This window comes from Melopsittacus undulatus, chromosome Z, assembly GCF_012275295.1.
Source record: "Melopsittacus undulatus isolate bMelUnd1 chromosome Z, bMelUnd1.mat.Z, whole genome shotgun sequence".
In the NCBI taxonomy this organism is placed as follows: Eukaryota; Metazoa; Chordata; class Aves; order Psittaciformes; family Psittaculidae; genus Melopsittacus; species Melopsittacus undulatus.
The window spans coordinates 103,910,989-103,938,133 of NC_047557.1; the positions used below are offsets into that span (position 1 = coordinate 103,910,989).

General features: G+C 36.1%; 2 protein-coding genes across 4 annotated transcripts in view; one reads left to right on the top strand and one right to left on the bottom strand.

Moving 5' to 3' along the window:
* Positions 1 to 17,594, bottom strand: part of ITFG1 (integrin alpha FG-GAP repeat containing 1) — a 78,391-nt gene extending 60,797 nt beyond the window's left edge. The window contains exons 1-6 of the mRNA XM_005141677.4: positions 17,377 to 17,594; positions 13,047 to 13,119; positions 11,533 to 11,678; positions 10,159 to 10,216; positions 9,498 to 9,572; positions 6,512 to 6,606 (exon numbers count right to left, since the gene is read on the bottom strand). Of these exons, the coding sequence (XP_005141734.4) occupies positions 6,512 to 6,606; positions 9,498 to 9,572; positions 10,159 to 10,216; positions 11,533 to 11,678; positions 13,047 to 13,119; positions 17,377 to 17,557 (628 nt within the window). The 5' untranslated portion in view covers positions 17,558 to 17,594. The remainder of the gene's footprint in view (positions 1 to 6,511; positions 6,607 to 9,497; positions 9,573 to 10,158; positions 10,217 to 11,532; positions 11,679 to 13,046; positions 13,120 to 17,376) is intronic.
* Positions 17,595 to 17,715: 121 nt separating this feature from the next.
* PHKB (phosphorylase kinase regulatory subunit beta) overlaps positions 17,716 to 27,145 on the top strand; it is a 101,772-nt gene continuing 92,342 nt past the window's right edge. For 2 of the 3 annotated variants that reach the window (XM_034072834.1, XM_034072833.1), the window contains exons 1-2: positions 17,716 to 17,890; positions 25,426 to 25,515. In XM_034072834.1, the coding sequence (XP_033928725.1) occupies positions 17,806 to 17,890; positions 25,426 to 25,515 (175 nt within the window). In that variant the 5' untranslated portion in view covers positions 17,716 to 17,805. Of the gene's footprint in view, positions 17,891 to 20,030; positions 20,126 to 25,425; positions 25,516 to 27,145 lie in introns of all 3 variants that reach the window. The other variant, XM_034072835.1, reaches the window with a different exon arrangement.

Below are 27,145 nucleotides of genomic sequence, written 5' to 3' on the forward strand. Positions count from 1 at the left end.
GTATTTAAAAATAGATTTAAAATGTTATTTACAATTGTTTTAGTTGTATATATACATTTAGTTGTGCAGCAATTTTAATATGACCAATTTTATGCAAAAAAGTTATTGTAGTCAATTTTATTTCTCTATAACAAGGAATCAGAAAACCAAACCTGATCAACAGAAGCACAAAACACTCAAGTTTTTTGAGCAGGCAGAAAAACTCTCTACCATTTCACATTCAGATTGGTTTGCAAGTTGGCATTAGGACTGTAGTAGAGAAAATTAATAAATGTACTGCCTACCTACAGCTATATACAATATAAAGTACCAATGCTAATGAGTTTACTGTCCACCTGTCATGAATTTTTGGTCCTAGTTACACCAAAACCTATTAGTGAGGGAACCACTCCTTCCAGTAACAACTTCCTCTGAAAAATTTAAGCAAAAGAAAAGGACTTTATGTGTTCCAAACAAGCTAATTTGTGTTTGAAAATTTTTAAGAAATATGCTTATAATAAAAGAGATTGTGAATTTACTCTGTTTTTCAAATGGGTCTTTCACAATTTAGTAAGTGGTTACTGGAACTATTTAGTAAAATTGATGATAAACAATTATAGACAATGTAAGCACTAAAATCCCTTTCTTAGTTAAAAATTCTATAGAAAGAATTCATATGTATTAATTTTAAAACATCACAGGGAAAAAATATATTTATGCTGAATAGTTATGCTTCTGAACAGGCAGAGCAGGTGGAACTATTCATCTGTTTTTTAGCACTTTACGCATGAATTTTCTTACAGAAACTTCAGTTTATTTTCAGAATAAAGGCAACAATATTGTTTCAAGCAATAGAAGATGACCATTCAGTGTTAAAGTGTGCTTTCAGAACCCATTTTCACGTTCATGCTTTCTCAACAAAATGCTGTTTGAGGCATATCCAATTTACTTCTTTACTACTACAAATATTATGTATCTCCACAAAAATATCATATTAGTACCTCCTGGTGTATATAATTATATCAGTAAAAATTTTTAAAAACAACAGCTTTTGAGAGCCCTCATTCTTTTAATTTTAAAATTAAAACTGTCAAGCAGATAACACAGGTCACAAGTTGTTTTAGAAAGACTGGGGAAAGATTAAAATAGCTATTCTTTTTCCTCAAAAGTCTCTACTTGTTCTTTAATTCTCTTTGTGAGGCAAGCAATGAATAACAAAAGTGGTATTGTCAAAGTAGATCAATCTCAGCAGCATGAGGAGATGCAGCTAATTTGAGCAATTCCAGTTTCATCTCTTGAGCAGGAACTTCCAGTGGTACTGAACACTGTGAAGGAAGTGGGGAAATAGAGGTAACAGGAGATCATGTCACAAAGCATTTTTAATTACAGATAACAAATCTGTAAATAATAAAAATAAAAGCAACAAATAAAAAAAACTTTACAGCTTGACATTCTCTAAAATACATCTTATGTATCTTTCATGATACATTTTTGCCTCCATTATTTGCTGTAAACTCTCAGATAAGCTCTCGTAACAGAGCTTAAAAGTTAAGAAATTACAAAATGTACTTGGTCAAGAAATGAAATAGTGCTATAGCATTATTGAGTATCTGTCCTGGAGAAAAAAAACATTAAAAAAATGGTGGGGGCAAAAGCAGAGAGAACAATTTGACTTCCAATACATACATACACAGTTTTAAAATGCCAGTCAAGGTTTAAAAGGCCAGATCATTTGCTCACAAACATAAATTGGTTATTTTATTAGAGAATAAATGCAGATGTATTGCATTAAACAAGCTTTAATGATAACAGAACATGCAGAGAGGCTACAAGCTTCCATCAAGAGGAAACTCACCAAAAATGTAATCAGTGTATGACATCAAGCATTGCCATGTCTTCAAAATTCAGGTTTAAATGGTTACAACAGATATATCACCCATGATTTGAATGATTGGTGGTAGAGAAGGAAACTATCTACATTTATTAATTTAAACTAAGAAGTAAGAATTAAAAAGAAAACACACTGTAAATGTTCTGGTACATTGTGTTTCTAGATTGCCGAAGCAAAACAACATAAGAAAATTAACCATCAGAAATCATTAAAGAGACTAGCAAACAGCTTATAGCAAGCTGTTTCTAATGTTTTTTTCACTTAAGTTTTCCCAAAATCAAATTTATGATTTTTCCTTCATTTTATATAAACAGTTCCTGAGTTATCTGCAATTATACACACCATGGGCTAGCGTTCAACACAAGGCAGGTTGTACAAGCAGTATTTCCAAAATTTGGAATCATGTAACCAAATAAGGCAGATTTAATACATTAGCTATTTTTTTTAGCATTCAAGGATACATTGCCAGATGTACAGTATGATGTTACAGTATGAGTCAGAGTCCAAGGCAGCCTGTCTCATACCTTTGAATATTTTACAAGTATCTGCAGGGTCATGGCCTGACTTTTTGGTAGGAGGCTTGTAACTCTGAGTGCATACAAATCTATTGTTTGATAATAATTACTTAGGAATAAAAGATTAAGTACTACAATTTTGGCTTAGAAAGACTGCATTACCCCTAAATGAACATCTGATATTTTAGGATGTTTGAAATAGAAATAATCAAGTTAACTTATTCAAGCTAACTAATCAGAAAAATATCACATGTAGCAAAAATAATTGCTACCCTAAAAGTTACATACTGTACAAATACTTCGTAAGTCATGCAGTGTAAATTTTGCAGTTTGAGGACATGATGTTTGTAAGAAAGACCTCTTGAAGAGGCTGCTTTGGAAATGCTCACTTGGAATTTCATGCTCTATAAAATACACCTGCTGTTAATCTGTTCAGACAAGCTTATTATTACTAGCTTCAAGATCATTTTCTTAAGCTAGCTGTCAAAACCAGCTAATAATACATGTGAGTAAGTATTACTATCCTAACAAGAGCCACAACAGTATCTTCTTACTTTTCAGTCTCAGTGCACATACAGAAAGTAACATTGATGGTGGGTAGGCTGACTACACCATTTCCAGACTTCCTTTCCAATCTTGGCCATTCTATGAACTAGGTACTCCTCCCTGGAGCAACATGTTTAATACACATGCAGAAGACACTTGAAAATGTTTCATTTGCTTCATCTTTACCTGTAAAGCATACATAGACCCTTTGGTAAAAATTTCATACTGTAATTTTTTGCACAGATTAAACAAAACTCCTGGCCTAACTCAAAATTATTTACTGATATAAAATTCTAAGAAGTCAAGATTTCTATATTAGGATGCTGTTTTTAAATAAAACAGCAGCAGCATTATCATCTGAAACAGCCTAGGTTTTATCTTACCAAGAAAGATTAGTATTATCTTTGTTCTGTTTAGTGGATTTTTGCATTATAAAGTCCTTACATAGTTAGGCTTTCATAAAGCACTGTTAGGGATTAAAAACATCTTTATGAACACGTTCTCATATAATAAAAATGTAACAATTCAACTTTATTTTTATCCGGAGAGAAGCATGCCAATTAAAAGCTCTCTTTTGAAGGTTTAATACCAGCAGGTTGAAAATGGGTTAGGCAATAAACCAGCAAAAAGACTCAGCCCAGAGAGGATTTTTTTTTTTATGTCAAGCACACTTTAAATCTCCCAAGCTTTTTATAATGGTAGAGTTGCCAAAAACAGTCCAGCTAAAAATCATGATTGGCTGCACCTATTACAGAAAACAAAAAGCCCCAAAACATTGCAGAATATTAGGAAAAGATCTTAATGAAAAAACAACCCAGAAACCCAACAAGTAAAGATGGCATATTCTGGAGGTTTGATTTTCATCTGTAAGAAAAACAACAGAACAAAACAGTGCATCCATTTTAGGTACAACTACATTTTCATATTCATAAATATTACCATTGCCTGTAAGCAAATACACTGAATCTTTCAGTCAAAAAGTACCACAGCATCATCAAATGGACAACAGGATTTCACTGTGCAGACTGTTCCACTGCATCCTCATCAATGCCTCCCTCTTAATTAATATAATTTTTATGCGTACCAGGACCCATTCTTACTCAAGTTTTGTTCCAACTTGCAGGTGAATACCGAGTCAAAGAATCATCTTCTTTTCACTAGTTCTACCTGAACCAACCTCTAAGTAATAGACTCCTCTGAGAAATATCAGTATGATTCAGACTCCTCTTTGCTGGTGTAGTTAGGCTGTACTGCCCCAGTTAAGCTGACGGGGAATAGAGCTAAACAAAGATGAAAGCATTTAGCAATCTTCTGCAAAGTCTATTGAGGCTGCAGAGCAAGACAGGACTAGGCATAGGAATACTAAAGTAGTATCAGCACCTTATTTTGACCCTGTGCACTACCAGTACTGTATAGATACCTACATACAAGGCTGGGGGGTTTATTTTGCTTTGTTTTTTAATTTATATCAGCTGACTACTTTTATGACTACTACTATGAGTCACCTGCCCACTCTGTACAAACACAAATTAAAGGAGACGTGGAGAGAACACTAAACAGGTATTTTTTGGAAAAGGCACAATGAGACTCAAGGTGCCATTTCCTGCTTGGTTAAAGGCAGGCTACAGCTACTGCTACTGAAAGAGAAGTCAACCTTCTCTCTGTGCTAACATTAGCTCTGGCAATCCTGAAGCTGCACAGCGAGCTAGATCAGCTTAACTCAAGTGAAAATGAATTGCATTCCCCGCCAGCCACGGTTCTTGAGCAGTTAATATAGCTGATTTGAGGGAACTGCCATAAATGTGTGGACCGGACCAGATGACTAGTGGCTTATCTTTTCAAAAGCTGGTAGTTTTGCAATAACTTTTCAGTCATGAAATATCAGATATCACTGATAAGGTATTATTTTTTAGCAACATGTGCCTTGCGCACAGTTGGTCAAATATTCACAGGGACAGCAAAAAAACTCTAACAATCTACCATTTCCATCTTGGAAGAAAAATACTATTTTAAAGAAAATTATTATTATTATTTTCTCAAGTTTTCTTCTCAGAATGACTTCTTGTCATATAAACTTCTATTCATATCTTGATATATAAATACAGATGTGAATCTATAAAAGCTCCTAGCACTCCCACAAAGATTCAGACTTTTTCTGCTTCATAGAGGAACTTCCATATGTAATTAGCACTAACTGGAACTCTCTGGACACTCTTTAGGCTATTAGCTGCCATAAACCTGTGTAAGCTTGCAAAAATTGATATGTGATTGATCTATGGAAGCAACTTTGAGTTCTTTATCTTCCTATGAGTTTAGATTTAAATATATTAATTTTCAAATGCTACTTGGAATGTTCCTCTATCTGCCCATGCCACTAAAACAAAATTCCCAAGTATTTTTAGAACTAGATGTGTTACAATTGGTTATAACATTACACTCATTATAGTAGGAAGCTGTATATTTAATTTTCCAGTTGGAATTTCCACTTGACAGTTTCATGCAGCAGTGTGCCAGAACTGAGTATTAAGGTTTATCTATGAACTAAAGCAATTAACTTAATCCCCAACATTTATAAACATCTTAATTGAAATTATGGACTCTTTCCTCTCTTGTTCCCATGCTACTATATAGGACAAAAAAATAAGCTCTCTTTCCAAAATTACCATATATGAATTGACATACATTGCACATCTAGCAGAAGATAAAGCATTTCAGAATTGATTTAGTGTGGGGGGAAAAAAAAAGTTTAACTCAATAATTAAATGTGCTTGGAGGTGTGAACCAGGTATTTAAGTGATAAATAGATTCATTGTGTTAATTGAAGGCTAAATTGCATTGTGTATTTAAAAAAAAAACCCACATCCAAAATTAGAATAAAAATAACCAAACAAAAAACAAAGTAAAACCACAACCACCAAAGGAAGAATACAGTTTAACTACAACAAGAAAAGTTGTCTACAGCACTTGTTTTTGAACACTGAATTGTAAATAACTTATTGGATTGCTTGTATACTACTAGAAGAATAAAGTCTCACATGCTATTTTCTCAGTGACAGAATTAACAACGCAAAATAGAATTAAGTCATATTGAGATTTTCAAGAAACACATTATAAGTCCAGTTTTGAAAACATTCTTCTGAACAAACTACAAAACTATTTTCATATTCAAGATGAAGAAAATGCAGACCTGCTTCCAATTCAAATTCCATTGCAAACTAAAGACTAGAGTACAGCATCAGGAAGAGGAAAATTCTTTAATGGTAAACATAAAACAATTCAGAGCGATAACTGGAATATCAGCTTCAATTAAATTACCATCAAGAACTAGAAGATGTTACTAGGTTCCTAATTTTAGTAGTTACTGTTTTAAAACCCAGAATTTTCAAACCACAGATATTAAAATAAAGTAATTTAAAATACTAATTAAAAAATCCAAAGTAGTGAAGTCATATTCATTACAACATTCCAGAAGTGATTTCTTACAACCATCATAAGATATTAGAAGGAAATTGATATACATTACATTGTATACTTAGTGATAAATATTTTTAGGAAGGTATTTAATGCTTTTAGGACTTACCAGCAGTGAAGTCCTTATTTAAATCTATAAATGCATGAGAGTGTGGTATATACATATTACTTTGGGTTTCCAATGCAGCATGCCATGATAAGTTCCTATAGACAAGAACAAAAAGCAATACATTTCATCAGTGTTTAGGGATTGCTAATCATGGTAACAGACTGTAAAAAAAAATTGAAACTTTAAATAAAATTGAACAGAAACCATGTTCTCCTAATACTAAGCTAAAATTACTACTTAGCTTACAGTATACTAAGTGACTAGCATAATTGCTTGAAAGGTTCTGAGAAGGATGATTGATAGCTCAGGGGTTTCAGTTAGATTTTATTAATTTTCTAAAGGATTGGTTTTTTTGTACACAGAAAATTGTCAGTTCCACAAAATGAAATTTAGTGCGTAAACTTCAACTGTAAATCTTGAGATACTGATTGCTATCCTCCCTAGTTTCCTCAAGCAGTTTTATTATCAGTACTTCTGAAATCTACTTTAGGATTAATAAAGATGAGCAAAAATGGACGTAATCACATGCTGTTAGAGCAGCTCATTGCTGCATGTAAATGGACTTTATTTGCAATTACTTAAAAAAAATCAATACAAGAATTAAACTCTCACATTTTGATGACCTGCTGGCTAATTATGTCATTTCCCACATAGGCCATATGTTTATTTATAAACATACTTGCCCTGATGGTTTATGCTCTAAAAATGACAGAACTTCTACCAAACCTTCCTATTAGCAGCACACTGGAATATAAAAATCTGTCGAAAGTCACAGCAGTTGAATCATCAGATCAGTTACTTTCAGAGTCCTTAGCTAATACACTCAGAAAAATCTCAATATAGAATCATAGAATAGTTAGGGCTGGAAAGGACCTTAAGATCATCTAGTTCTAACCCCTCTGCTATGGGCAGGGATACCTCACACTAAACCATGTCACCCAAGACTAAACCATGTCACCCAAGAATATGCACTACACAGTAGCAGGACAGTGATATGACTACAATCCAGAATCCTTTCTTTATTCTAGTGACATTGTATACATATTACTGATGTTCTAATGACTTTTAAAATAAGCCCGTGACTCATGTATGGTAAGAAACAAAAATGCTTCTGATTACTTCCCAGAGATCATAGATCTTAGTCTTGAAAATGCTTAAAAGAATCACTTAATCTTAAAGAAACAAATATTTTCTATAGGCTTTTCTACGCATTCCATTCTGAAGGTAGCCAAGGAAGTTACATAGCTCTATAAATGTTAAAATGTTTTAGATTAAAAACAGAAACCTTCTAAGCAGATGACATAAAACTGTTGTCCACAAATAAGAAATTGCTTATGCTGTTATCTGTAACACTCAGGTCTTATTGAGCTGCAATGAGTATTTGTATCTGAATACTACTGAAAGGATTTCTTTAACAAAACAGAACAAATCACTCAAATTTTTCCATATCTTCAAAAGTTCATAAAGCTTTTCAGTGTATAATCATTGCAAGGTGTTCAGAAACACCCTTGTCAATTTTAAACCTGTGTTCCAAAAGCAATCAATTTAAATAGAAAAATAAAAATAAATGGTGATAAAAATCAAGTTGGGATTAACGACCAAAACCATATTGCCAACACTGGTATAGTTTCAATTTACCCATTTTGATGTTGTTCACCCTATGCCACTTTTAAACCAACTTGAAGGGAAGGAAAATGGCCATTCAGGAACAAGTATAGATTTGTTAAACTCACTGATGGGTCTGCAGTGGGGAAAGCACTATTTCAACATTTTTTAAGGGCCTTGGAAATACAAAGCAGCAAGCTGATACATTGTTGCCACAGAGCAGTCATTGATTTCTTCAGTGGTAACAAAATTCTTCTTGAAACACTATCAACAGGAAGCCACATAGGAATGCAAAGCTTTCTTAACACACCTTGCTTTTAAATAAACCTAAGTGTTGACTTTATGCAAACCTAGAAAAGCTGTGAAGGCCAGTGCCTGGATTTCTCCTGAAAGGCATAGAGCTGCAAGTTTCTGTTAAGGCTGCTAAGAAACAATCAAAACAATCTTAATAAGTTCCGCTTAAAAGTTGCAAAATAGCAAGCCAGGAGAGGCAAACTTCTTCAAACAACCGGTTTAAAGGCCCAATCTTCTAAGAAAACACAAGAACAATACCCAACTTTTCCAGTAACTCACTGGAAATTATTTGTTACCAGACAAAAGCAAATAGTTCAAGAAGAAAATATTGAGAGTAGTTTTCATATTCATCACAAAGCTAAGAACAATGTGTTTATTTTGACATTTACAATCCAACTCTCATCCTAAAAACAATTTCTGCTCTTCTGAGCACATTTTTTAACAACTAAGAGAAAAAAAATCTTTAAATCAGGGAAAGAATGCTAATTTAGGTATCCTCTCTTTAAGGCTTTTTTTCCTTTTTCAAAGAACTCCCAACCCACAACATTATCTTAAGGTCCTTTCCAACCGTAACTATTCTATGATTCTATGATCAAGTTCTTTCTTATCGAAGATTGAACATATGCAAAGTTCAGTTTGGCAACATTCGCAGAAGATGTACAAATCCCAAATTTCAGTTGTTAAGAAAAAAAAATAAGGTCATCTGGTTCAATAATGAATAATGAATAACTCAGAATCACACCTAATTGCTCTCAGAAGCCAAAGCTTTCTGTTCGTTTAATCAGATTACAGACTTTGAAAGCAGTATCAGGAAAACTGAATGGAATGTGAACTGTCCTGCTCTAGGGTCCAGTAGGGTGTTTAACAAATAACTGATAACTTCTTTCCAAAAGACAGATTAAAAGTTCTTTGGCATCTTGCCCAGTATTAGAGATATCGCTATAGAATGTTTAAAGATACACATGGAAATGAGAAAAGATTCATGCGTTTGCAGTTCCAGCTAAAACATGAGCTTTATGCCTCTAAGAAGTAGATGCACAATGTGTAAGTTATGAAATTCATGTGAATAAACAAACACTTAGCTTACCCGCCTATCAGTATCTGTGGTTTACTTGAATCACTTGTCACGCCGAAGACATCAGGAATCAAGTCTCCATTAAAGCTGAAAGCACAAAAGTATTTCAGTATCACTTTAGCCATTATAGGAGTTTAAATTAACTGTTCTTAAGTTAACTTGAACTTGTTTAGCTTTTTCCCTCCAAGTAATGATGACTTTTCAGCTGTGTAACCTTTTCTGAATTTTGGCTCTTGTCTGAGCTGCTGGTAACTGTATGCTTCTTTCAGTATTTTACACTATGCAGTACGTTTGATTTTCCAGCTGTATTTTCCAAAACCCCTCTTCTGTCCAGCATTTAACAAAGAAGTAAATGCACTGTGAAAGGGATTATTTGCTCAGTCTGATCAATCAGTAGGGCTTTGCTTTACAAAACTCAACAAAAACTGAATGGCTATTTTTCTGCATAAAACAGAGTACTAAAATTAAAATTCAGTTACTATTGCCAGGATGATGAAATAGACAAGTCTTGCAAAGATGGCTTGTGTTTTGTCATCTTTTGTTACACCACTCGACATTACAAATACAATGGTACTCTTAAAGAGTATGTGTTTTAAGTTTCAGCATTAGAATATATTTAAGTTGCTCTTAGTCACCATTAGAAATGCTTTCTAAAAAAGTAGGTCATACTTACTCCATTACCAGAGGCTCATCATGAAAAGTCTTATTTAACATAGTTTTATGGTTAAGATCTGAAACCAGAAAATATTACTTTGATTCAGTTAGCAATATTTTATTACATTTGTGCTTTTAACTTAAGACGCAATTCTTCTGTCAATTCACAACTGCAACCACACAGGCAAATAAAACTGAAATAGTTGGGCTGAAGACGATCTAAAAATTTAACACAAGGCCTCTGTTTAACATTTTGTCACTGTAAACGCCATACTTAATCATATACACTAAATGTCTGAAATAAGGATTAAAGGTAGACTGCCTAAATGGGAAGTGAAGATTTTAAGTCCTATTCAGGTTATGTCACCTCTGGGTTCACTTTTACTTGTAATCCAAACTCCTTGCCAAATCATCTGTGTTTCCTTCATCTCCCCATGTTTCTCCTCTTTCCAGTTTCCACATTTTATGACAGTACCTTCTATTGACTTAGCTGTCATACTTCCATTACCCAAGTACTCACCACATTCTTTCCCTCTAACTTCACTAGATAACATCCACTGCCTGAATTTTTAACCTCCGACTCCTTTTCTAAGCACCATATGCTCATTTGTGCCTCACAATATTTGATTATCCAGAAGCAAGACAGTATAAATTAATTCCAATCCTTCACAATCTTCCCAATGCTACAGATAACTCCTATTCTCTTAATCCTTGAACCAGTGCACTTTCCCAGGGTGTTTTCACCTCTGATTAAAGCCAGAAGCAATGGTATCTAATACTGTCACTTGCCTGAGCTGTTAATATTTTATAACACAGTTGTTTATAATAGTGATTACTTATTTTTGTGGATTTAAGAGTATCTGCTTTTGCTGTCCATCCTCCTTGAAACCCAGAACTCTTCCCAAAACCCCTTCCTAGCAAAGCTGACAGAAAACAGGAGATTTCAAGAGTTTACACGGTTAATGACTCTACCCTAGGACAGAATCAGCTATATCTATTTATTTAGGTATGATATTTTTAAAGTTCATGAACTAAACTTTACAACAGGTTCTCAGCACATTTTAAATCCAAGATAAGTCTTTTGAGATAAACTTTCTGAGGCTGACATGCCCTGTGGGGAAGCCACAAGAAGTAGCTCTTCAGTTAGTAGGTTTCTGTCAAACTGTAATAGTTTGGTTATGCCTTTTGCTCAATAGAGTTGAAAGAACTTGGCTTTGTTCACTTTCCTTAATTACTGAATACAGTTTAAAAGCAAGATAACAGCAAGGTATGAATCTCTACTATAGTTGTTAAAACAACCACTATACTGCAAAATGAGTTTTAACTTTCTGACAACACTTTGAATTATTAGGAGTTCTATTAATCTTACTAGTAAGCAGTTTCAGTAACTCACCTAATGTTTGGTTGTGCCCCCAGAAAATAAACACTGAAAGTTCATCTTTGCCATGATTTTGTGTCCGCGTAGTCAGGAGGACATCCATTTGTGAATCACCATCATAATCTCCAGGAACTACACTGGTTATAATGACATTGAGAGATCTAGAATTTAAAACAAACAAAAAAAAATGCAAGTAACTGCATGAAAATTTAAATTGTATTTGTGTGTTCAAAGGCTTGCTTTTTTATCCCAATTGTTATGAGTTAGTCCTTTACAATCTGGGTTTTTATAAAGGCTTTATCTATTGCAAAAGGAACTTTAAATCAACATTCTGCAGGCTGTCTTCCTCTAACGAAGGAAGACGTTAGCTCTAAACTTTGGCTAACAGGCATTCCTCAGCCATAGCCTGCTTGGTAATGCTGTCTAGACTTCAGTAAATCTTCATTTTTTGTAGGGCCAGTCTTCAAAAATGTGTTGTGGTTGCATTCCAAGAGCAAGACCATAACACAACAGGAGCAGTTTAAATAGCAGGAGTCAGACAAGTAGGGATCTTTTTTAAGACAATGTCATCTCCTCCTACCTTCTACCACATCCTGCCTCTCCTCCCTACATTTCTTTGTTCTATCTTTTTTTGACTTGGTTACCTACTCGGACTGCTTTACACATGCAAACATTGATCATTCTGTTAAGAATTAGAAGCAGATAATTCCTAACTCACTAAACAAATTAGCTCCTTCCAAGGTAGGAGGGAATAAGTAAAAATATACAGAACTATAGAAGATGAAGCTGAGCTATACGAGCAGTTAAACTATTCATAGACAAAATACTATTAGTAAGCATTACTCTTAAGCGATAACATATCCTACAATACTCTTATGGTTAAAATTATACATATGTACAAAACCACACAGATTATTCCACATTTATTAAAAAACTCTGCTTTTTTTAAAGCTGTATTTAAAGTTTAGAAGGGAACAGGTCTCCACACAGGAATATCAGAACACCATTCTCCCTACCTCTTTCTAAAGCAGATTGATATTGCCTGGATTCCATTAGTAACTAGAGCAACTAGAAGAATTCCCCTGAAAACACATCTTGGAACAGAGAATAATACTATCTGCCAAAAAAAACCTAACCTATGATGCAGAATAATACTTCGCTTTACTAGGAAATAAAGTACTGAAAAAACAGGTCAACTGCAAAAATATTCCAAGATATTGGTATTTTTAATAGTAGTTAAAGGACCAAAAAAGAAAGACAGAAATTCCATAAAGTTAATATGAATAACAAGCTTGTCTCCACAAATTCTGTCACCTGACCTACAAAATCCAAACAAATCAAGCCAAAAACCTATCAGGAAATTAATCAGGAAACTTGTCGAAGAACTGGAGCTCTAAAGGCAAGTTGAACACAGTCAAACAGATAACAGTAGCACAGACAATTCTAGTCATGTTCCCACTGACCACAGAAATGTAAGTTCAAGAAAACCAGCCACTTCCATTATTTCACCATTGCATATCAATACTTACTTCATTGGTAACTTAACACGGGGCTTAAAGTAGGGCTCCTTTTGGTCGGCCAAGAAGATAACCAACTCATTTCCTGCAAAAGTAAGTAAGACAATGAGAAAAAGAGGCCAGCCCTTTTGTTCTTGGATAAAAATCCCAACATTTAAAAAGCTATGCCACAAATATTGTTTTATATTTTACGACAAAAATAGTCATCAAAACCTTTAAAAGACTTCCTATATAATAATTTTCTCCTCATTCAAAAGGAAAGAAAAGAAATACTTCTTCAATACAACCTATAACTGCATCTCAAAGGAATCCCATCAAGAATATTCTTTGGGGCTTAGTGTTAGACCTTCTTCTCTGTTAAGTATATAACTTCCTGTAACAACTTAATAAACATCACCTGTGGAAAAGCAACAGGCATCAGTTTTATGAAAATCATTAAAAGCTAACTCAAATAAACTCTTTTAATATTGCCTCTGATATAACAGCATCTGATACCCCTTTCCCAACTCAGCTGACAAAAGCACTTTAAGTGAAACAGAAGTAACCCAGTTTTCTGCAGCTTTTTCTTAACTGGAGGCAAATACAGAATCATAGAATAGTTAGGGTTGGAAAGGACCTTATGATCATCCGGTTCCAACCCCCCTGCCATGGGCAGGGACACCTCACACTAAACCATATCACCCAAGGCTTTGTCCAACCTGGCCTTGAACACTGCTGGGGATGGAGCATTCACAGCTTCCCTGAGCAACCTATTCCAGTGCCTCACCACCTTACAGTAAAGAATTTCCTTCCTATATCCAAACGAGACTTCCCCTGTTTAAGTTTTAACCCATTACCCCTTGTCCTATCACTACAAGCCACTATCATTTAATAATTTCAGGAAGATCTAAATAACAGCCCATCTTTTATGCTGCACAAATAATTGCATTTCAGGGAAGAAAAAAAAAATTGAACAATGAAATTATTTTCAGTCAGTAGATCATAATACATCTGCGCTTACTTCTATAAGTAAAACAGTAATTCACAGCTAGAGAAAACCAAAACCCCCAAACCAAAAACCCAACTTTTTTAATCATCCTTTACTGCATTTGTTTCCTGCCTTTCCAAAGAACTCACCTGTAGCACCCCACGCTGCACAAACTAGGTTACCTAATCAAAAATAATTCTACACTCTGAACTTGAGCTACTCTAATATAAGAGCATTGAAGATAAGCTTCCTGGCTGTGACCAAAAAAAAAAAAAAAACAACAGAAAAAGGGATAACTGCCATAAACATATTTGCCAAGGAGAATATGCCAACAAATGAGTAAATGAAAACAAACCTTTTCAAAATGGTTTGGGGCAACTACTGCAGTCCCATCTGGCAAGCTAATAAAACCTGGGTTGCACTACACATTCACAGATGATTGAAAAAGTTGGCACAAAGCAACATGAGGAAGCCTGCTGCTGGTTAAGCTTTTGATAACAAAGCCATGGGTTGACTGCTAAAACTTGTAATTCTGATTCCACACTATAGACTTTCATCTGCCTTTGTATCATCTGTGTGGTAATGATGATGATGATAAAGCAGCAAATGTGTTTTTACACATACCAGGTTCCTAGTCAATTATACCACTCCAATACTATTTTATGGTCACTAAAAACAAATTTATGAAAATCACAGAATCGCAGAATCACAGATTTATGAAAATGTCAGCTCAGTGCTCATCAGCACTCAAAACAAACTGAACAGGAAAAATTATTAGATGAACAGAAAACAAAATTACTATGCTGCTACATCAATCCACAGTGCACACATCCTATATGCTGTTTGTAGTTCTTGCTCACTCATCTTGAAAAGAACACAGAAGAAAGGAAAAATGTACATAAGAGGGTATGAAAAAAGGGATGAGTTTCCATACAAAAAACAATATAATAGATTAAGTCTGAAAATCTGAGTGAGGATACCATACAGGTTTTTAAAATTCCCCAGTGAAATGCAGAAGTTGAATAAGGGAACAATCTGCCCTGTACTATCACAAGAGGCATCAGACATAACTAGAAGTTGGTAGGTTGAACAAGCAAATAACACGAGTTTCTCCACTTACACGGATTTTGTACACAGACTTGCAAAACAGGAAAGTGTATGTACAGTACCATTTCTTCACATACTTTTAAAAATTGACTAAACCCAGGGCCCAATGATAAGTTTGAATTGCTCTTCTAATAAGATACTTCCGGATCCAGATTACCTCTTATGTTTAACTAGTTTACCCTCTCCTACAAAACTCTGGGTACAAACTGATTTTTCTTTCACCTATCTGAGCATATGCAACATTACTCCCATTCAACCAAAGTAATTCAAGATCAGAACAGTAACATAAATGCAGCAAAAGGCCCAAAACATCACCCCTAGTTCCTCATTAAGGGTCAGGATTATTAGGACTGGGCTTCTTTACCAGCCCATTGCTACTGAAGGTCTAGCATTGTTTCCGACACTCAGTTCTTCAGTACTGCTAAAAGAGTTGGCTACCATTTATTCTACTACTTGGAATTCTACTATTTAGAATTTCCTGTTACATTTTGTTTAAAAGGTATTCCGTATGTTCTTCACGCTACTTTTTGACATGACTTAAACGATGAAGAATCACATTATCAAGTAGGTTATGCTGGTCTGCAGAAGCAAACATGAAACCATGAGCTTTGTCGGAGCAATCCCAGACACAGCTACAGGTTGGGCAAAAAGGAAATTCAGGGCAGCCCTGAGGAGAAGGACTTGGGGGTGTTGGTTGATGAGAAAATGAACATGAGCCAGCAGTGTGCACTTACAGCCCAGAAAGCAACCGTACCCTGGGCTGCATCAAAAGGAGCGTGACCAGCAGGTCAAAGGAGGTGATCCTGCCCCTCTACTCTGCTCTTGTGAGACCTCACTTGGAGTACTGTGTACAGTTCTGGGGTCCTCAAAATAAAAAGGACATGGAACTGTTTGACAAAGTCCAGAGGAGGCCATGAGGATGATCAGGGGACTGGAGCACCTCCCATATGAAGATAGGCTGAGAAAGTTGGGGCTGTTCAGCCTGCAGAAGAGAAGGCTGCGTGGAGACCTCATAGCAGCCTTCCAGTATCTGAAGGGGGCCTACAGGGATGCTGGGGAGGGACTCTTCATTAGGGACTGTAGTGATAGGACAAGGGGTAACCGGTTGAAACTTAAACAGCAGAGGTTTAGATTGGATATAAGGAAGAAATTCTTTACTGTTAGGGTGGTGAGGTACTGGAATGGGTTGCCCAGGGAGGTTGTGAATGCTCCATTGCTGGCAGTATTCAAGGCCAGGTTGGACAAAGCCTTGGGTGATATGGTTTAGTGTGAGGTGTCCCTGACCATGGAACTAGATGAGCTTAATGTCCTTTCCAACCCTAACTATTCTATTATTCTATATGTATTTTTCTGAAAGATAAGAAAATTTAAATCTCATATCACTGACACTCATTTTAAGTCTAATCTTTTGCTGTGTTTTTGCACAGGAGCATTTCTGAGGAGCCATGAATTTAAATATCTCAACTAGATGAGAAATTCACCCATGCTTTACTTCAAGACCCATTTCTGAGATTGAAGAATATAAAAAAGGTCAATTTGAGAATAAATTTCTTTTCTTAATGTGTAATTTCAAGTTACTAAAATAATCCAAAATTAGCATTTGCAAATAACACCGTTAATAAGTGGGATAACACAAACGATAAGTGATAGGAAGCACTACTTTGAAGTTATATCTTAAATTTCCAGCAGACCACAGCTGTGTAGAACGAATTTATCTAGCCTTCCACTTTAACAGAATGCTCAAGGTAGAAGAATAAGCAATTTATCCTATTCACAACTGTGACATGTAGATATTTTCCCCAAAATATTGTGAAAGCAGAAGACAAAAACTAATTTGTGGCCATTCAGCTCTGTAGGCTAAAGTCTTCAGATTATCTCATTACCATAAATTTAACTTAAAGAAAAATATTTCTTCCTTTACATGAAACCATATTTGCGTATAAATCGAAAATATCTTTTCCCATACAGGAAATCTCATGTGCAAATCAAATGTCAATTTTAGTCTTGGTTCGCTACACTTGCCCCCCGCCACGCTGCGAACAAACCAAGCACTGAAGACGTGCTGCACTACATGGCGAGAACAGCAACCAGAGATTCACGGAACCAAGGGTCACTTGCGCTGGAAGGGTTCCCGTCAGGGTCTCCGAGCCCCGCTCCTCACGGGACAACTCCCGACAGTAAAGTCTTTTCATTACTACCAAGAACGCATTTGTCACATAAACAACCGGAGCCTCCCTACGCCGTCGGCCCCGCTCCCGCCGCACTCACCGCCTCGCAGCACAAACAGGTCCGTCTGCTTGTCTGAGTTAAAGTCGCCGAATGCCGCCAGGGTCCCGTAGGCCTCCGTCCCGAAGAGCTGGGCAGTGACGTTCTGCAGACTCTCGCCGGGTACTGCCAGGGCCAGCAGCAGAGCTAGGCCGAGCCCAAAGCAGCAGCAGCCGCCCCCCATCCTGCAACACCGCGGCTCAAGGCCCCGCTTCCTCCCTCCTCACTTACGGCAGCATGGGGGCGTGCCCTGCACAACAGCGACTCACTTCCGGGACTGACCCTGCGGCTTTGCGACAGTAGCGTGACGGCCCGCGAGGGTTTATTTACGGCTGCCGCCAGTGAGCCGGAGGAGGCCGCCGGGGGAAGCCGGTGTGAGTAGTTGCTGTCCGGACGAGAGCTCAGCTGCGGGAGTGGCGGGTCCTCACCGGCATGGCGGCGACGGCCCCAGGGGCGGCCCATATGGCTGACGTGAGCTGGAAGATGTTGGAGCTGCGCGCTCGCTCTAAACGTTCAGGTCTGATCTTTTTACTTGCTTGCGAGGGGCTCCGGCTTCCCTCTTCTCGCCGGCTCCGCCGCAGTTCCTCGCACCCCAGGAGGTTTTGGCCGACCTCGTCTTTGTGTCTGTTGTGCCCGGCGCGGAGCGGGGGCGCTCCTGCGGGGCCTTCCCGGCGCTGCCATCCCCTAGGGCAGACGCTCGGGCCTCCCGCCGCCATACCCGAAGGACGGCCGGGAAGGGCGGTCGGATCTGGCGCGGCGGCGGGTGACAGGTGGCTCGCAGGCCGCTGTACAGCTGTCTCATAGCCGTTTTGCAGCTGTTTGTAAGGTTGCCGAACAGGTGATGTTTTTTAAAATTGCAGCCACGTACGCCGAAGTGCCAGGTTTCCATTGGGTAAAGGCAATTATTTTTAACATAGGAATTTTCTCTTCTGAACTTGGACTGTGCGGCAGCTGCATTCTGGTCTGAATGACAGAATTATGTTTACTGAGTTGGCTTGAATTTCCAAGGTTCATAATTTTTTATATATATATATTTAATTAAACGCAGCCTTAGTAGGGCTTTTATTGTTAATACTCTAATGGAAACAGTTTTCCGAACTATCTCTGTGGTGTTTCATACGTGCTTGTAAAACTCAGTGGTTACTGCCTTATTTGCAATTAGTTCTATTGTAGTGACTGATCAGACTGTGAAGAAAACCTGGGGCTTTCTGAGGGCCCTCATAAAGAGAATTGATGGATAGAAGACTGGTTTAATTCATATGGCTTTAAAGATTCTACTTCTGTGTAGTATGAATTTGCAAAATACTGTGATTAAGGCTACCCAGTAAATGAGTTGTTGCTTTGTGGCCAGTTATAATCGTATGGTACTGTTATCTGAATGTAGCCCACAAAATAAAGCCTGGAACCTTCATGTTGGGTGTATGTGAACCCTGAGGCACAGGGCACCATGCTAGCCTATGCAAATTCAGACCCTGTGACTGCAGAAGACATTTGGATGATTTTAAGTGCTTAAGTTTTCTACTTTTTTTGTCAAATGAGTATGAAAGTACATCCTATAAAAATGACAGGTTGTTATTGTAGTTCACTTCTTTTCCTGTTTGTAGAGATTTTTGTCACTTAAATAGGAGCTGAAAAGTTTTTTTTTTTCTCAGGAAATAAAGATTATTTTAGTTGAAATGCTTTTCTGATAAAAGATTTGATTTTAAAATCAAATTTTATACATAATCTTCCAGGTAGCATTCTTGTCTAAAAATTCAAATCATGTTCTTGGTTCTCAAATTTACTCCTGCATTTTCATAAGTATGCTAAAACTGGTTTAACTTCAGAGCTTTTATATTTACTTTCTGACACTATCAGCAAGTGACATGATTGGTACAGTCATTGAAAGTGACTGAAACTCACCCATGATGTTTTGAATTGGCTGGGGGCTGTGCTCCAGTCACTGTTTACAAACAGAACTGTTTGGTTTGGTTTGATTATTTTAGTGTGATGCTTGGAGTAAGATATAGTAAACATGGAATATAGACACATGTGCATTTCATGCATGTGTTCATGTTTTGTAGTTGACAGCAAAGTATCTTTTAAGACCCTATCCTGTAGGAGGTAATCCATATCTTCATGTTTATGTATTACGTTTTTGCCAGTAAAGCAAATTTAATTGAGGGTTTTTTTTCCCTTCTTTGAGCAATAAAATACTGTTTCATTTGTTGCTGCTGTGATAATTAACTGTTAGGAGCAGATAAAAGCAGCAGAAAATATAAGCAGGATTTCAGCTCTCTCTTTATTGTTACTTAACTTTTTATATGCACTAGTTAAATCAGTATTTTTATTTTATATTGAAATATATCAAATAGATTTTATTTAGCACCCTTTGATATCAGTGCAAATTTCCTGTTGAATAACAAAGCTACTGTCTCATGTCCATAAAATGGACTTGGTGCAGACTGACTTTGTCATTTTAGTCTGACAAATTTTATTGGAAGTAAAAGCAAAATAAAACAAATTTTTAGGGTAGAGAGAAGTGTAAAATGTAGTGAAACTTTCTTATCCTTTTTGTTTTCACTCTGTCATATTAATAACTCCACTAACATTGCTTTAACTTAATTTAATGCTGGTTGCCTTTAACATATACTAAATGCTTTTGAAAATCACTGTAGCTTAGCCTGAGACGTTTGTGATTTGCTGCACCAATTTGAAATGGCCAGCTTGGATGATGACAGAACCTTCTCTGCGCATGCTTTTTCAAAATTTGGTAAGTGTGCAGTTGTGTCTTTTGGTTTTGTTTGTGGCTTTTTAACTCAACAAAAAATAATTGTGTTTCGTGTTTCATGCAATGTTTTGTGTTAGCAGTTTTTAGAACTGTCCAGTACGATCTGAAAATTTGAGCTCTTTCAGTGGAAGTGTCTGAAAACTGGAATCTACTGCTCAGATCTCATTTTGTTTGTGGTTTTTGTTCTTGTAAGTGTCTTAGTAGAACAGTTTCTGAACTGAAGTTTCTCTTTTTAAGATGATTATCGTTTGAAAGGTGCACCAAGAATGGTGTTTAGAATTAACTCCTAAAAACCTCCTATGTGACTGGTTGGGTGGGAAGAAGTAAAACCTCCAATAAGACAGACACTGTTCAAAGCTTGATTTTGGAAACCAGGTGGAAACAAATAAAGCCTTCTTGTGCAGGTTCTCCATAAGTACAGCACAATATATGAAGATGTCAAAGCTGTTAGTGATTTAGCTCAATATATATTGAAAAGAGTTTGAGTGGAACAGATGCATCCACATGTGATACTCTCTGATCTGTGGAAAATGATGTAGGACTCTTTGTTTAGTCTGTGTTGAAACGCAGCAATACAGGTGCTAGTGAGAGTAGCCAGGTAAGAGGATTTCAGCTGTCTCTTGCTAGACCTGAGCCACTTCAGCTACCCTGCCCTGTCCCATTTCAGGTTTGCCTCTCTTAATGATAAAGGACATGTGAAGTACAGAGATTGTAAAAAAAAAAAAATTACTCTTTCTTAATTATTTTATTGGTGCTTGATGTTTATTATGCAAAATTATAATTTTAGTAGTTTCAAGAGTTATTGTTTTGAATTCCCAAAAGTGGCAGTGACTCCCTTGAATATCCTGTATGGTTTCCTGTCTTGCTTGTAGCATTTACAGGCCTTGCTTTGCAGACTTTAGCATTTTGGTGTATTTTGATTAGGAGAAGCTTCTGTGCACTGACATGATGGTCAGTGTTTTATTTCTGGTGTTCAGTAACTTCAGTGTGTTGATAGTTGTGGTAAATCCTAAAATCAGTAATTTCTGTTAAGTGTAATATACTGTAGGGAGAAATCACTTCATATGATTAGTAGAGAAAGGACAAAATAAATTGATACACATTTTTTCTTTTTCCATGAAAATCTAATAGGATTGTATATACAATCTAACACATTATATTTCTTGATAAGTGATAGTTGAAAACTTTTGTACTTTAATACTATTTAAATGGAACTACTACAAGATTTTGCTCATTTTACCTGTGTTTTTATTATCACTCAACCTAGGTATACTTTCTACCTTGTGTTTACTCCTGCTGTTTATTCATATAGAGGAATACCTTAATACCTTTTTTTTCCTCCCTCAGCCCCTCTCCTGGAGTTTCTTTGCCATGTTTTCACTGAATTGTAGAACAGTTCAGTTTGAAAGTGATCTACTCCAGGCTCTTTGCTCAAAGCAGAGTCAGCTGTGAGATCATAGTCTCCTCCTCTATATAGTGATTAAAAATCTCCATAAGCAACAGCACAGTTGGTGCACATTCAGTTCATGGACTCAGAGTTCACATATTTACATATGTGAGAAGTGAATTTTTCTTCTAGTGGAAATACTTCTGACAATTATTTTCTGATATCACCTTGCTCATGGGTTTGGACTTAAAAGCAGAGGTATTTCATGTCAGAAAACTATTAGAATAAATTGTATTATATCTCTACAGTACTGTATTAAGTGTGAGCTCAGAAGAGATTGAGGAGATGTCTAGAGGGAAATGAAATGTGATGTATGTAAGATTTGATTTATTCATATGATATCATTTCTTAAATTTTGCTGTGTGAAGAACTAAAATCTTCTTTAGTCCCAAGAACTTCCTTGGTAATGAAATTGTGATCTAAAGTGCAGAACTTGTTCATGCCTCCTCTGTTGGCTTGCATCCAGAGCTAGTGTCAGATTAAAGGACTATGGTCAGTTTTTATTCTTACAAAATCCAGAAAGAAATCTGGTAGTTGGCTCTTTGTTGGGTTTTTTAGGGTCTGTGCTGATTTAATAATGCAAGTAACCTTTTTCTTTCATTCTGGAAATAAAATTCTTGTCATGTTGTTTCCATTTGTTTTTAAGCAAAATTCAGGAAGGTGTGTGTTTGGTATTTTTTAATAAATTCCGTGCTTTGAAAAATTTGAATAATCAGTTGTTGAAGTACGCAAATCTAATCTGTAGACTAGGCCCAGTACTCCATTCTGATACATGTTTTTAATATCTGCAGTTGGTGCCATCTTGGAGAATGTGTGGGTGTTCAAAGCTTCCATATATATGAATATGGGATAAGTGTTCCAAAATGCCATAGCTTTTAAATATAAATATTTAGGCAGTTCATAGCTCTTCTCTGAAGAGCAGTTATGCTAATCTTAAGTGTAACTGGAATACAAATAAAGTGAATGGGGAAGTACTGTAACATAATATTCTCAGCTCCAGAGGCTGTATATGCATAAGTATTTACACTGCTAGTAGCTTACCTCAAGAGAGCTTCCCACTATACTAGGTCAGTGCAGTATTTGGAGACAATCGGGGATTTAATTGGACTTGTGGTAAAGATTTTGAGTGTTCTCATATAAGACATTAAATATGTTAATGCAAGAAGAAACACGTTTGATTTCTTATCTGTGTGTTTTTGTGGTTTTCTTTTGGTTGGTTGGGTTTGTTTTGGTTAGTGGTTTTTTTTTTTACAGACTTGCAGGAGCACACTTCTGAGCATACTTCATTTTTGTGGAAGGACCATGCACCCTATTTAAATTTTGTGTGGGATTGTTACATTGGTAAACAGCTGAAAAAATAATAAATCAACAAAATATTTTTATATTGTTTCCTAGCATATCTACTTATTTATCTACAATAAAACTCATACTGTATGGTTGCAATGAAGCCAGATATTTATGAATAATAGTATTTGAAATTGATATCCTAGTTCTGTTTCTCAAGAATGCTTTTCAGGTACAAACTGCATGTTTCATTCTTTCATGTTTAAGTGTTGCAGTCTTCCTGCTGTATTATTATTTTTTTTTTTTTTTTAGTTTTTCCCAGTTTGGAAACCTATTTTAAATATCTAATTGAAAATAGCTTTCTATGGCAGGTTTTATCTTGTGTAAGTGAGCTTTTAACTAGATGTTGGAAAAGAGCACAGATGGTCTTTTTTTAGCTATCCTAAAAATAGCTTCCCCTGAGTTATGGTCTTACTACAAGAGCACACGGAAAGAGCAGCTAGCTTCATGTTTGTACTGTCTGTTTCTTGAGTTTGATTAAATTGTAATACAATGAAATATAATTTACCCAGAATTTTTCCAGCAGGGTGTTCTATACACCCAAGCAAAACAAACTGTATAAATACTAATGAGGAATTAATAAAGAGTATGTGTGGAACCTTTTGGTTTTGAATGTTCCTATAACCAAGTTGTCCTGTCTATAATAGGAGTAATGTAACAAATACTTTCAAGGCATCAAATTTTTTTTTGGGGGTCAGTTTTTTTGAACCTTGAATTCTTTTCACCTTTTTGTTTCAATAACAGTCTAGTCTGTCTGTTTTAATTTATTTCTGCTAGTAAAGTTTTAAGTGTCTAAAACAATACAATTTGTACATGGTGCTTTGGCATTCTCATGTTCTTCATTCTGTTGATTTTAAAGAGAAGATACAAAACCTGTGACGTACTGTTTTTTTTTTTTTTTTTTTTCCACTATAGAACAGCTTCATTTCTTTTAGCTTTGTTTCTATAGGCAACTCAAATAAATTGGCCTCCCTGTGCTTCCTTCTCTGGCCCTTTCCCTATGTGCACATGTTATTTGTAACTTGACCTCTCCCAGTAAGGAAAGGAGAAGCTGTGGGTAAGCTCAGATGTGTTGGTAAATGTCACTGGAGAATCCAGGCACAACAGATCTACAGCACTCTGCTCAAGGAAAGCTGGATTTTTGTTGTGTTTTTTTTTGTTTGGTTGGTTTTTGTTTTGTTTTTTTAACTACTATGATTGCAAAGCAAAAGTGATACTAATTTGGAGGGTGAGGTTTGAGTTCTTGAGAGGCAAAGAGCATTTTCCAGTCTTCCCACCACAGGACTTGATTAATAAAGTTTCTGTCACTATTCCGCATGCTTTCATCTCATTTAGATGAGACCTTGTGTAGGGACAATCTTCTGTCTAATGCTTGGATATGTGCTCATTTAGATGAGACCTTGTGTATGGACAATATCCTGTCTAACGCTTGGATATGTGCTGGGAGTGCAAAAGAGGCAGCTTGAATAGCAGTGTGCTGTTGTGCTGCATCCTGCCAGCCTGGTTGGTTGGTTGGGCGTGCTTACCTAGCAGTTGATTTCTGAGCTTTTCAGAAGGGCATCATGCAGTCCAGAAAAGGGAAATTCTCATTCTTTCTATTACCAGATGGCTCTGGGAGATCTTGCCATCCAGAAAACCAAATGAAGCTGAAGTGATTCATGGAAGCAGCGCAATATGTTACTCTTAAATTAGAAGTTAGAAATGCTTTACCCCAGTAATTTTTAAGAAACTGAATGGGTGGCTCAATTCAGCTATCAGGAAAACAGGCATTTCAGGTGCAAATAGGAAAGCAGTCAATTCGTGGGATATTTAGAAGGAAATATGTAGATTTGCTAGCATTGTATTTCTCTGAAATATAAGTAACTTGGAAGCTTTATGTGTTGAATAGGTTATTTAAGCTTTGGTATCACATGAGAAAAAGCTAACCCCTTTTTTGATTCAAGTCATGAAATTAGGTAAGCTTATTGCTAGGGTGGCTAAAAATGAGGTTAGGATGGTGCAAACGTTAATGGTGTTGCACATCTTCACCATTTTAGAAGTCAGGTAGGGAAGTCATAGTTAAATTTATGCTACTTTTGGCCCTCTTCCTTCTGTTTTTCTACAAATCCTTAGGGATGCTGTATGTAGCATACTTGGAAGAAAATGTTCCTAGAAAATGCTTAACGTTTAATAGGCTGCCTTCAGTAATTAAACTATTACATTTATGTATCATGTGCTAATAAACTATTACATTTATGTAGCTGAATATTTACAAGGCATTAGAGATCTAGATGGAGGTCTTGTTTGTTTGGACAGGTCCTATAAAATAAATGTATATAAAAATGATTCTCTGAGATTAGAAATATTGCGACTACTTTTGTTTAAGTTGGAATTTGATGAGTTGTGCTTTTATATAACAAACATCAAAAAATCATATTTCAGTAATTGTTAGCAATAGTACAATTATTAAACTAATTCTGGTCTTGATTTTGTTTTCTCTCTTCTTTTTTAGGTTCAATTTATGAGCCACTTAAAAGTATTAACCTTCCAAAACCAGAGGGGGGAAGTTTGTGGGATAAATTGGATCATTATTATAGAATTGGTAAGTTAGCAGTTGTTCCTACCATGAAAGATTTCTAGTGTAACTGACTACAATATTTACAGTTATGGTTATGACAGTAAACAGCATTCTCTTAAAATAGTATCTGCAGCATTTAATAAGGATTTTTTTTTCTTGGAGGTAAAGCATTCTGTTATTTATAATTTCTCATAACATTCCTGTGATAATATAATGTATTTGGGTATTTTGTACGTAGCTTGAAAAATCATGACCTACTGTCCTGGGTTCAGCTGTAACAGATATTTTTATCCTTCACAGCTGGTACAGTGCTGTATTTTCAGCTTTACTCTGAGAACAGTGCTGATAATGCGCTGATGTTTTTAGTTGTTGCTAAGTAATGCTTACTGCAATCAAGGCCTTTTCAGTCTCAGTGAGGAGGGGCACAGGAAGCTGAGAGGAAGCAGAAACAGGGCACGCAACCCAAAATAGCCAAGGGGTATTCCATACCACAGCACATCATGCCCACTACATAAACTGTGGGGAGTCACGCAGAAGGGCCCCATTGCTGCTTTGATTGGGCTGGGTATCCGTCAGCAGCTGCTGAGGAATTTTGTTGTGCATAACTTGTCTTTATTGTTTTGGGTTTTTTTTAATTTCCTTTCCTTTTTAGTTTTGTATTTTCTCCTTATTATTTTCCTTATTTATTCCCTACATTATGGTGGCAGTAGTAGTGGTTTGTATGGTACCTCAGTACCTTAGTATGGTACCTTAGTTCTTATCTCAACCCATGGGTTTTACATTTTTCAGTTCTTCCCATGACACCTGTGCTCAAAATCATCATCTGCATTTTTTGAATAGTAGAATAACTTCTGTTGCACCTGATAATCTTGGATGGTGAGGGGTAATCTGCTGACAGTTTCTGATGCTGGAACTAACCCAGTTATGAATTAGAATTGATATTTACATGTTAGGTATCATTATTCCTAGTTGAGGATAGTTTCCTAAATTTCTCCTGTGAATTTGGAAGATGCAAAAACTGGAGGGTTGAATTACACTTGTCGAAAATGAAAATATATACTTGGAAATCCAGTCCGGGTGTAAGATGGAATTTAGAATTATTTTGGATGAAGTGGTAACTTAGTATTGTGGCATTAGCCAGCTACAGCTGAGGAAACTTTAAATGGAAAAAAGTTTTCTTGTAGTACTTGTAATAGTTGGACAGGTGATTTGGGAGAAGTTAATTTCTGTTATTAATTTCAGTGCCAAAGTTTTGTTTGTTAGCTTATTTTAAGCCAATTTTAGTGTTTTTTTTTCATTATGAGATAATTTTAAGCCAAAAACATAACATGTTAAAAAAGTGATGGCATATTTTGACTGGGGGGGTTGGGGGTTGTGTTGCATTTTTATTCTAAAGGTACTGAGTTAAATAATTGTAGTTAACCTTCTCCCTACTTATTCCTTTCCTTTTTTGAAAAATTGATGCAATCATCTGGCCTCAGTTAAAAATTTACTTTTTATAAATGTAGGATTCTTCGGAGTTTAACTGTTAAAATTTTATTTATTTCTTTATTATTTTTCATAAAAGGGAAGTTACTGGATTGCATTGTAGAGATTTTGTACAGAGTGGGTTGTATGACGAAAGAGGCATATAGATAGTTTTGAATACTGGGGG